The sequence below is a fragment of the Montipora capricornis genome, chromosome 11 (assembly GCF_036669925.1).
Source record: "Montipora capricornis isolate CH-2021 chromosome 11, ASM3666992v2, whole genome shotgun sequence".
Classification (NCBI taxonomy): Eukaryota; Metazoa; Cnidaria; class Anthozoa; order Scleractinia; family Acroporidae; genus Montipora; species Montipora capricornis.
The window spans coordinates 16,453,137-16,465,636 of NC_090893.1; the positions used below are offsets into that span (position 1 = coordinate 16,453,137).

Consider the following 12,500-nt stretch of genomic DNA (forward strand, 5'->3'; position numbering starts at 1 on the left):
TTGATGTCGACTTAGTTGATAAAAGGTTCGTGGTTTTTGCACAAACCAATTAATGCCAACATCATTTCTTTTGACCAGGCGAGGGCACTTTTTTTATTAACACAAACTTACAGCTCTTCTTGTTCTAGCAGCGGAAAAGAAACAGGAGAGAGGCCAGCACACCCGCATTTACAGTTTGCATCGCTATTCCATTCAAATGTTTACAATTTTCAAGCCGCCGGCGGGCGACCAGCCGGCCACGTATCATTTCCAGCCAAAACGTTCCCAAGATAAGTCATATTCTACCTATTCCGAGTGAACCATGTTCCGGTCATTCCGATTATTCTGCTATCGGGAGCAGAATGAACACAATAGTATTCCATTCATTCCGAAAACGAATTAGGTCCTAAAAGAACACGAATACCGTCTATTCCGTGTATTCCTATTCCGGAATAGTACCAAAAGAACGCGCCCTCAGAAAATATACATTCCTCGAGACGGTCACTTGATCTTAAATATAAAAAATGTTGGTAAACCAAACTAAAGACGTATATTTGCCCCATCTTAGCGAAAAAGCCTGAGAATACCCGACAAATATACTGCAAACGCTTGGAGGTATTTTGAAGTATTTGAAGGCCAAAATAACACGGCCGCTAGATCCTCAGTCATGGAAGGAAAGCGTTTTGCCAAGTCCTTGATTTAAATCAAGTAATTATCTAATCCTTCTTCCTTGCACAGATGCTAACACAAAAAGGAACAATTGTAAGGTTTTTGATTGTATCTTAATACCACTGAAATCTCATGGTACATGTAAACTAAAATAAGTTCTCAAACGTACTTTGAAAAAAAAATACGTCTTTTATCTACCTTGACCGATACTGAGGTGTGAAGGCTATCATGAATTTTTTTTTCAATAACTCATATAATCGAATAAAGGAAAATCCCATATCGACGTATCACAAGCCACGTACTTTTCCTACGTTTTGGACGTCGTTTCTGAAATATAAAAGAAACGAAAGAAGCAAATAGTAGGTTAAATGGCATTAAGGACTTTCGTTTTAATTGGTAAGTAATTAAAAGAGTTACCTTAATTCATGAACCCGGTTGTGCTCAGTTAATAGCAACAATTCCTATTCAAGTAACTGAGAATGTGACATGTAGGCTGTGAACCCTAAAAGACTAACTTCACTTTACATACGCAACTGGCAATCAGCGCTTTCACGTCAGTCTTATAGCACGGTTCAAACAGCTATAGCTATCTGCACATAGGCTCAAATATCCGACCTGGTGAATGCAGATGTTGCCGGTAAAATCCGTTCTCATGTTTAATCCCTTTTTACCTGCAGGTTAAATTGGCGATCCTCATTTTACCTAGGTTGGATATAGACTATACGTAGTCAATCCCCCTAAAAGGATTCAAAACACTTATACCTTCCCCTACTCTCTCTCTCTCTCTCTCTCTCTCTCTCTCTCTCTCTCTCTCTCTCTCTCTCTCTCTCTCTCTCTCTCTCTCTCTCTCTCTCTCTCTCTCTCTCTCTCTCTCTCTCTCTCTCTCTCTCTCTCTCTCTCTTACGCATCATCTAAATGTTTCCTGTCAGCTCCTCGGTTTCTATATTTATTCACTTTTCCATTAAGTCTCAACATTTCGACAACGTAAGAGAACAAAGAACTGTACTATGTAGTCACCAGTATTTGAACTATGACCCTCCAGATCCATAGTCTTGTATCTTGACCACAACACTACAAGGACGAACATGCTCAACTCAACACAGCTCTTTTCATTATTTTCTTTTCTATTAAAAGTCAATTGATATCCATGCATAATAAGCAAAAGTAAGCCTAACTTGATCGTAATTTTTCTCTAGGCTCAATTTAAGCTCTAAAATCTTTCTTCACTTCATCTGAGTGCTTATTCAACCCAGGTAAAATAGGGATCACCAATTTAACTTCGGTAAAAACGGATTCAACCTGAAAACGGATTTTACCGGCAACACAGACAATATTGATTTTAGGTACTAGCTGAAGGAGTTCGTAAAACAACTACATTAGCAAACAATTTTGAAACCATTTCTCAGTGAAGAACGTACCTGCTCCTTTCGACAACTTGCTGATTATGGAAAATGTTCAGCATGGTCGCGTTGCCCAAATTCAAAGGTGACGTCATCCCCGATGAGCACAAATGGCGCCCAGTATTTTAGGGCGGAGAATTCTTTCTTCTCCCGAAGAGATTTCATTGCATGGTGGAGGGCTAAACTTGCACTTTTTCTATCTGCCAAGTGTTGATAGAAACATTTCATGAACATCAAGGTCGCCACATCATCGATTGCCCAGAGTGACACCAGAACAGACCGGGCCCCAGCAGACAGGAAAGCTCTCGCTATTCCCACCACACCCTCAGATTTCACCTCCCCCTGGCCACTATGACAGCAACTAAGCACAACCAGTTTTGCCTGAAGGCGAACTGCATAAACATCGTTCATTGTTAACATGTAATCTTCCTCTTCGGGCTTCTGGGATGTGCGCTCGTGATTTGGGGCCAATACAATATCTCCAAAATATTCATCTCCGTGTGCTGCAATGTGGATTAAGGCAACTGACTTCATTCTTTTCAGCACCTCACCTTTCGTTGCATGTTTGCCAGTGAGAGGCGAGGTCTGCAGAAGTTCTCCAATCATCTCCACCTCTTTTTTCGCGCATGGCAACTGTTCAAACATGGGTTCACCTGTACCCCAAGTGATTTCCTTCAAGCACGGGTCACCCACAAGCAGCGCTTCACTCTTACTGTTGAAGTCGTCAGTTGCACCAGCGATCACTTTTAAAGCGGTCAGCGAGGGAATAGTACGGATCCTGACAGAGTCACTCAATGCCGAATAAGGAGCCAAGCAAAATGGTCCATCAGGAACAAAGACTAAGTCATCACACTGCAACAAGTCTGCGATAGGACTGATTAAGACATCATACAAGTGCTGCAAAGAGTTCAGAGAGATGCTCAAGGACTGAACGTTTTCCTCAACAGCTTCTCTACTATGCGAAAATTCACTGCATTGTCTGTCAAGCGAGCGATTCTCGCATCGCACAACGGTCCCCGCCCTAATCTGTTCCAAAGTACTTCGCATCAGTGAGTCAGCACTTCCAGTTTCGATTTCCTTTTGTCTAAAGTTTATCTCGCCACTTTCTCTTAGCAGCCAGAAACTGATCGTGTTCCCTTTGAGTGCTGTGAAAACTGTCTGTGAAGACAGACTTTTTATTACAGTCTTCATCGTAACTACCGATGCCCCTTCTTCATCAACGCCGTATTGCATCTTTAAAACGTCTGCCAAGGCCTGTGCTCGTCCTTGCTCAGCGGCATACAAAGCCTCATCAACGTCTCCATTCTTCAACAGTCTTGTCCACAGAGCGGTGTACGCAAACTGCTTTGTGTCACGAAAGCTTATTTTCCACGCATCTGCTGACTGAAGAAGACGCCTTGTTCCATCAAAATGTTTTACACTCAAACGATAGTAATTAAGAGCTTTGCACAAGGAGCCTGAAGATTCATGAACACGACCAAGCCTAAAAGAAGCAGTTCCCTGCCCAATTGGATCCTCCGTAATCTTGGAAATAATAAGATGTCGTTCATCACAGTGAAGCGCATTTTCAAGTTCACCTGTATGATAATAATAATCCCCGAGATTCCCATGGGCTTTTCCTTCTCCGGCCTTATCCCCTACTTCTTTTGCAATACTCAGATGTTGTTTGTAATACTCTATGGCTTTCTCAAATTTGCCCAGACATTTATAAGCGACGCCAAGATTGCAATAGGCTTTTCCTTCTCCGGCCCTATCCCCTACTTCTTTTGCAATACCCAGGTCTTGTGTGTGGTACTCGATGGCTTGCTTAAAATCTCCCAGATGTGTAAAAGTGATGCCGAGATTGCAATAGGCTTTTCCTTCTCCGGCCCTATCCCCTACTTCTTTTGCAATACTCAGATATTGTGTGTGGTACTCTATGGCTTGCTTAAAATCTCCCAGATCATCGAAAGCGTTCCCGAGATTGCAATAGGCTTTTCCTTCTCCGGCCCTATCCCCTACTTCTTTTGCAATACTCAGATCTTGTGTGTGGTACTCTATGGCTTGCTTAAAATCTCCCAGATGTCTAAAAGTGATGCCGAGATTGCAATAGGCTTTTCCTTCTCCGGCCCTATCCCCTACTTCTTTTGCAATACTCAGATGTTGTGTGTGGTACTCTATGGCTTGCTTAAAATCTCCCAGATGTCTGAAAGTGATGCCGAGATTGCAATAGCCTTTTCCTTCTTCGGCCCTATCGCCTACTTCTTGTGCAATATTCAGAGGGTGTGTGTGGTACTCTATCGCTTGCTTAAAATCTCCCAGATCATCGAAAGCGTTGCCGAGATTGCAATAGGCTTTTCCTTCTCCGGCCCTATCCCCTACTTCTTTTGCAATACTGAGGTCTTGTGTGTGGTACTCGATGGCTTGCTTAAAATCTCCCAGATGTGTAAAAGTGATGCCGAGATTGCAATAGGCTTTTCCTTCTCCGGCCCTATCCCCTACTTCTTTTGCAATACTCAGATGTTGTGTGTGGTACTCTATGGCTTGCTTAAAATCTCCCAGATGTCTGAAAGTGATGCCGAGATTGCAATAGCCTTTTCCTTCTTCGGCCCTATCGCCTACTTCTTGTGCAATATTCAGATGTTGTGTGTGGTAGTCTAAGGCTTGCTTAAAATCTCCCAGATCATAGAAAGCGTTGCCGAGATTGCAATAGGCACTTCCTTCTCCGGCCCTATCCTCTAGTTCTTTTGCAATACTGAGGTCTTGTGTGTGGTACTCTTTGGCTTGCTTAAAATTGCCTACACTTTGATAAGCAATGCCGATATTCCAATAAACTTTTCTCTCCCAGTTCCTGAGACCTATTTCCTTAAAAATGGTTAATGCTTCAGTGTAATTTCTTATGGCCTGTTTAAAATTGGCGACGCCACGAAAGTAGTTGCCCAGATTGAAACAAGCAATACCCTCCTCTCTTCTTTTCCCTTCTTTTTTTGCAACGCTAAGTTCTTGCAGAAGCTGGTCCAAAACGTTCAGCGTTCTGTCCACCATTCTTTACACTCAGAATCGGGAAAGTTAAATTTTCTCAGAAAGCTTGGCTGCCCCTAGAGGTTAAATGAAGGAAAGCACAAGATGTTTAATGCCCTGACTACAAATGCTAAAAATAGCAAGATCAATTGAACAATGAAGGAATAACTATCTTAAGCTGGTATTTTGAAACGAACTGCCTTTCTTTACGAAGGTTTTTGGAAAAAAATGCTTTCATTTTATGGAGAAGTTACAGAATAGAAAGAAATCTATTATGTAATTTGGCAAAATACTTGGGTACCGGGGGGGAGGGGGGGGGGGGCTTAAGACAGGTTTTAAAGACGAATAAAAATTGTGATACAATAATGAAGGAAACAGTAGAAATAGAAATTCTATTATGGAATGAGGAAAAAGCTGTGCAGGAAAAAGATTGGCAACCTATTTTTGTTTTTCCTATCTAAAACTCTCTGGCATCGAATGCTGCTGATATGTAGCCAGCATAAAAAAGGCCAGGTTGACGTCATTATGAGTGTAATGTATTCATATTTCGGCAAATTTCTTCAATTGAAGTAAATCTCGTTATTATTATTATCATTACTATTATTATTATTATTATTATATTATTATGATTATTATTATTATGATTATTATTATTATTATTAGTATTATTATTCAGACTCTGTGGCTGCACGATGCAGCTCGAGTCAAATACCCACATTTCACCCTTGCTCACCATAGAGTCTCCAGTAGCTCAGTGGTTAGAGCATCCGTACTAGATCACGGAGGGTCGTGGGTTCGAATCCCATCTGGGGCTCGGATTTTTCCGAGTTCCCAGTGGGTTCATTTGCAACACCTTGTATTTGATATATTATTATTCATTATTATTATTTTGTTTGTATTTTTCGGCCTATGTCGCATTTTGACAGAATTTGAAGCCCAGAGATTGCATTCTCCGTAGAGAAAACTGCATGAAATAGACTTATCTAAGGATTCTAAATTTATCCACTATTACACATAACTTAGCCAAAAATAAGGCGCTCGTCTCTATTTCACTGCAGTTCTTTGTCTGGATACTAGGTTACTCAGTGTTTTTTGATCCAGAAACTTCTAATGAGCCAATCGAAATTCCTAACACGTTTCCAGTGGAAGAGGCTGCTGGTCAATTGGCCGTTTATATTCTAGAGACGTATAAATCGTCCACACAAATTATGCGTCTCTCGTGTAAACCGTGTAGTGTAAAGACGGCACGAACGTAGCCGGCAAAAAAAATCCCGTGTGCGTCACTCTGTTAAATTGAGCGATCAAAGCCCGCCTAATAAAAGGAAGGTGTTTTAAAAAGTTCAACTGTGATGACTGAGGAATTTAAGAAATATCTGCAGCTCGTTGCTTTTTATGTGCCGGCTTACGTATTTGATGACATCAGGATGACATCTACTAGGCATGAAAAGAGTTATATAAAAACGTATTTAATGATCATGCCCCTATCTGATAAGGCTTCCGTCGATCTTTCTTGTGGCCCACAAGAAAGAGGAATCGGGACATGTTCAAATTGGAAATTAGGTATCTGTGGATTGAAATCCATTCAGTCAGATCATGTTCATGATTTTGGTTTTCGTTTTTCGTGTGCATGTTAACAGCTCCCTAAATTATACCATTCTTGAACGAAAATCTAGCGAGGCTTTCCAGGCTTTATGGATTGAAATCAATTTCCTACATTGTGAAAGCATTATTTGTGGTGTAATATTATATCGGCAACACAATTCTCCAGAACAATTTCAAACGTACTTTGATTCCACACCAGAAACACCAATATATATCATGGGCGATTTCAACATTGATCTCCTCGAGTCAAAAAGCAATGATTATTCCCAGTTATAACTTTCTAATATCCACACAAAGTTACTCCTTTCTCCCGGCAATAGGCTAGTTTCGAATTGCGCAGCAACAAAAGAACGGAGTCGAGGTTCAGGGGTATAATTTGCATTTTCCTTTGTCTTGAACAAAATAAAATGCTAATTGTTCCCTGGACCTCGACTCTGTTCTTTTGTTGCTGCACAATTCGAAACTAGCCTATTAATAGGCCTTCAAGAGTTTATAACAACTTTGCCACATTCATTTTTATAATATTCTTGTAAACAGATTTGGTAGTAAACTCTCCAGTTGCATCGTTGTGTCAGATATTAGCGACCACTTTTCTCAATTCTGTTTCATTCACTCTCTTTCTCTAAGTCTCGTTATCAGAATATTAGAATCCGTTATTATTCAAAATTCTCGAAAGAAAACTTTATCAGAGATATCTCCCAAATCCACTGAGGAGGCTGTACTGTAAATGACTCTGTTGAAAGGTACTTTTCCCCCTTGTCAATAAATTTAACAAAATTGCCCATAAACATGCTCCTCAAAAAACTGTTTTCAAACGCAAGACCAAGCAACTTTCTAAAGCGTGGATATCTAGCGGTTTACGCAAATCCATAAAAAAAAATAATTAAAAAACCTTTTTACACGCCGGAAATTCGTGGAAATATAAGCACTCGCGGGTGATGAGACCGTATATTGCCATTTCACAAGAGTGAATTATTAGATAACAGTGTTGTTCCATCACTTTGCGGTCTTGCCCCAGAACAGTCACAAATGGATTTCTTTTCAGACACACTTTGCGCGCAAAACAAATAAAGGTCTGCCAAAATAAACCAATCAGAAGAAGCCATGTCAAGCGTGACTGCTTCTGCCATGTTTTTTCAGGGACTGATTTTCGCAGGAAAGGGTATTCTAAGAATAGACTCATTTGTGATCGTGCTGGTGAGCCCACTCGTGCCATAACAGCACTCTTATCTAATTCACTCTTGCATTTCACGAGGTTTGGTTAATGACTGACAGAACTTTCTTACAGCAAAATCAATTTGAAACGAAGGAAAAGGGAACAAAGCTGGACTGTAGGCTCAGCAGTAACATAAGCTGTACAGGAACAAAATTTCCAATCTTACCTGCCTCAGATAAAAGCTTTAATATAAAGATGTAGACAAGCCTAAAAGCGGAGCTGCGTGGTTATTTATTCTTACTATACGTATCCGCGTTTTGGTGTTTCCGGTTACTGCCTAATTAAATCGTTTTCTTTGCTTGAATCCCAAGGTAAATTTGACGCGAAAACCGATACCGCATGAATGAAGCGATGAGTGCGATATCGATTTTTTGAGTGAAATTTAGTTTGGAATTCACCAGTTTGGCAATGAAATTTTCTTGAATCGCATGAGTTTTAAAAGAAAACAAGCACACCCACAGCGAGTGAATGGGAAAGGAAAAAAACCATTTCAGAGTCAACTGTCAATAGTCAGGGAATAAGAATCCGCAACTTTGTTAGTTCGAGGTCAACAAAGAGTTGTACTGATGTTCTTTATTCCACTTTATCTCTGCACACGAGGTCATTCACATTTTGATGTATTTCATTGTCTTGGAACAAGAATTGGCAAAATACGGCAATGCAACCAAGAGAGAACAAACTTCAAACACGATCCGCTCCAACAAATTACCTTTAGGTGCTTTAAACAAACTCCTGATGATATTTCTCCCTCATTTACGAGAACTCATTGTGCTTACGTGTTTATAACATAAGGGAAAAAATTGTCTTGTCACTGTCGAGGCACATCAGTCAAAAAACAGTTGGGCAAACAGATAAGAAAAGCACTTGTTCGTTCGCATTTTAGAGCAAAACAAACAAACAAACAAATCAACTATTTCGTCAAAAATATAATTGTTATTTTATTCCAGTTTAGAATAAAAAATGCGAGTTTCATACCTGAACAAAGGAAAAACCGATTAAACCACGTCTTAAAAATACGTGATCGAATCGAAAACCAGTACCTGGTCAGCAGTCAACCTCAATGAGCTGGAAGATACGTGGTGTATTTTGTCATTTAGTGGTTATCTATTGCTTAAGATTATCTAAACACGGTAAAACCTTCAGGGTTAGGTTAGGGTTAACAATAATTACTGAACGTTTTATTCCTTGTTTAAAAAAAATTGAAACAACAGAAAAAGAGACACCAAGTACCTACCAATGAGCTCTGAACTTGAGCTGGCGAGATCGTCACGTGACACTGGTCAGTGGATACCTCGATTTGACTGGTGTCAATTGACCTCAAAGATGTATGCCGTAAACTAGCATGATACTGGTCACATAGGCAATCATGGAGGGGTGGACGTACGTATAGAAGTACGGACGTACGGACGGACGGTCGATGACGTCATGGCTGTAAAATCTAGATTTCTCGTACCGATGGGTTACCATATTTTCTTACCAATGGTGCTCCGTGCGCGCGCTACTTTGACTGAAAACCTGTCTTTTTACTAAATATGTTACGTGTAATAATTGCCCGTTATTTAGTTATTGTTATTGAGCTATTGTATGTATTTTAGCTTAATATATTGTATTTTTAGATAAACATTGTAAAGCGCCTTGAGCACAGGATATGTACGCTATATAAATAAAACTTATTATTATTATTATTATTATTATTATTATTATTATTATTATTATTAGGTTTCGCAGCTTATAGCTGGAGATTTTCCTCATAACCTCAGGCCTCTAGTACCCGCCTCTAGTACCCGCCTGAGGAGGCGCGCTGTGCCGAGGAGAGCTGCTTTCTCTGAAAGCTGCATTGTTATGGTCACACCAATTGCATCCAGGTGTTTAGAAAGATTGGGTGTGACGGCGCCTAGCGCACCAACCACAATAGAAACAACTTTTGCTTTGACATTCAAGAGTCGTGCCACCTCTCGTCGTAGGGCTTGGTACTTTTCAACTTTCTCCTTCTCTTTCTCGACGATTCCAGCATCTACAGGGACGGCAATATTATTATTATTATTATTATTATTATTATTATTTGAGTCTTTGGTTTGTTTTCGATTTTCAGTTTCTTTGATTCTACCTCATATCGCGTTGAGCAGTGGATTGACTGATAATACATCCTTGATAACCTTAAAAAGAAAGACTTCTTTTTCAACCTTTTGTACCAGAACATGCAATTTTGAATTTTTCTTCATTTTTTCTCAAATATTTTTGCGAATTTTCATACTTACCGTTTTTTTTTCTTTTGGAAGTTCCTTGGTTTTTATGCTGATTTTTATTTTATTTCATATCTTTATTATTATTATTATTATTATTATTATTATTATTTATTTATTTTTGTATTATTTTTTTTGACTGCAAAGCCTACTTTGTAACCTTTCAAAGTGAGATATTGTAAGCCACATTGCTATAAATGTAAGTCCAGAAAACGTAATTACATGCAGTTTCATGTTTTCAACCAGACGAAAATGAGTAATGGGACGGTTTAACACGAATCAAGAGCAAATTACTGTCATCGAAATAGTCAATTGTTTCATTGTGGGTCAAGTTGTTATAGGAATGGAAATATACGAGGCTATAATCTTAGTTAGCTTTAAAGGTGCTGTGTCACGAAATTTAGCCAAATTCAGCCACTGTAAACTGGCAAACAAATCAACCGAAACGGAAAAATAACTACTTGAAACATTAAAGAATGGTTTGAATAAAGCAGCAAATGCAAAAGGAGGTAGAGATGGGCAAAACTGAAGAAGATTAAAATGGTTGGAATTTGGGTTATGCAAACTGCTAAGTTTATCTTTGTTGTTTGTTACTCCAAGTTTGTATGCTCGGCAACATCTTTGTATCACGAAGCTTTGCACTGCCATGATGCAGCCCCTCCCGGGGCAGGGGGAGGGAGGGGGTACTGCCATATATGGGCTATATAGGTATGTGCTGCTGTGAAGGGTATGGTTTTCAAGCAGTTTACTCTAGGATAGAGTATATAGATCATAGCCTTTCGGTCTAGAATAGGGTATCATTTTTCAGAAACTGACCAGTCGGTTGAAGATTTTATCAAGACTAAGGAAACCAGAAATTCCCACTCAACAATATAAAAAATTTAAATCGGCAAAGTTTAAGTTTACCTAACTCAGCCTCAAAAGTGTCAATAAATGGCTATCATGAAACACCTCTGGATATTATTAACTGTCAAAAAATGGGATTCAAACGGAAATCGGTGGTATTAATTAATACTGGTTAACATTAAACAATTTATTGTCTTGATAATGCGTACGTACGTGCTTGGCATTGCTGGACAAGTATAAATAAATCCTTTTTTTAATAAAGAAGTGATTGTGGTATAAGGTTTTGTTTTGGCTTTGTTTTAGAATGTACTAGTGACCTCAGTTTCTGGAAAACTGCTACTCTAGGCTAGCAGTGATTTGAGTAGTTTACTCTAGTATAGGGTAGCAAAATCCAGCTGAAACTAGCTCTGGTATAGGCTAATGGTTCCAGGGTCCCAGCGGCACATCCCCACCCAGAAACTCTTAAATTACCACCCCCCCCCCCCCCCCGTAGCCCCTTTAGTGGGGCTTCAAAGGGAGGAAACATTAAAGAAGTCTTATGGTTAAATTTGCGTCGTAACTCCCTCCTGTTTGAATCTAAACAGATAAAAAAAACTATGAAACTAGTACTCTTACTGTTCAGGAAAAAATTCAAGATACATCTATTCATTTACTTCCTTTTTCGATGAGCAGGGAAAAAATGGAGGGCAGTATAGTTCGATCACAGAAAAAAACAAATGATTAACTTTATCGAGCTACAACAAGATGCAAACTTGTTGAGACACTTTCCTTAAAAAACGCCTTTTCTAGCTTCCAATGCCCGACGTATCTAGAATTTAAAACTTTCCCTCTTCCTCTCCCCTCTACCCCTTTCAATGTTGACTGCTTAAGTCCCCAACATTTTTTCGTCTTGCTAGCAACACTTTTATGGGGGGGACGGGGGGCTGCAGGGGGAGAGATAAGAGGGCAATTAAATACGCCCCACCAAGGTGAAGTGTCTCCACTATTTTTTAAACTTGTTGTCTGATTGATTGCAATCATTTTGCCAGTCCTGATTTGAATCCTATAGGGATACTTTTCAACGTAGAAAAGCAGGAACTAAAGAAACAATCTTTAAATATCGTATAAGCTCTGATACATTTCAGTAGTTTGCACGCGAAGTGCAAAGCACATTGTACCAAACATGAAAGGATATTAATTATTGACATACGGTAACATCGATTTGCGAGTGTTTGGACTTATCATCACTAACAGAAGACTCCGTACCAAATACTAAAGCGAGCAAAGTATTTTGCACTGCAGATCTGATGCTCCAAAAATTACACATGGCTCGTATTATGTAACACAATACCATTTATTGTGTTTCTTGGTGACGTCAACCGGGATGGTGGCGTTACAGTTGAAAATCGTATCTTCGAGGAAACAGCGCGATTCAACTAGTACTTTCTTTCTAATCAATCCAATACATTACCAGGTGATTCGTAATAAACATGGCATCTGACAGGATGCGGCGATGCGGATCCGCATAATTCACTGAAATCCGCATCTTCCGCATAATTCCGATAT

At 39.6% G+C, this 12,500-nt stretch overlaps 1 protein-coding gene and 1 long non-coding RNA gene across 2 annotated transcripts in view; both read right to left on the bottom strand.

Moving 5' to 3' along the window:
- The window catches only part of LOC138023131 (tetratricopeptide repeat protein 28-like), a 4,725-nt gene extending 11 nt beyond the window's left edge, over positions 1 to 4,714 (bottom strand). Inside the window, exons 1-3 of the mRNA XM_068870157.1 lie at positions 4,696 to 4,714; positions 2,067 to 4,651; positions 1 to 975 (exon numbers count right to left, since the gene is read on the bottom strand). The exon at positions 1 to 975 is cut by the window's left edge and continues 11 nt beyond it. Of these exons, the coding sequence (XP_068726258.1) occupies positions 2,091 to 4,651; positions 4,696 to 4,714 (2,580 nt within the window). The 3' untranslated portion in view covers positions 1 to 975; positions 2,067 to 2,090. The remainder of the gene's footprint in view (positions 976 to 2,066; positions 4,652 to 4,695) is intronic.
- A 346-nt stretch (positions 4,715 to 5,060) lies between these two features.
- The window catches only part of LOC138022831 (uncharacterized), a 13,152-nt gene continuing 5,712 nt past the window's right edge, over positions 5,061 to 12,500 (bottom strand). Inside the window, exon 4 of the long non-coding RNA XR_011126651.1 lies at positions 5,061 to 5,125. This is a non-coding gene — a long non-coding RNA (uncharacterized lncRNA). The remainder of the gene's footprint in view (positions 5,126 to 12,500) is intronic.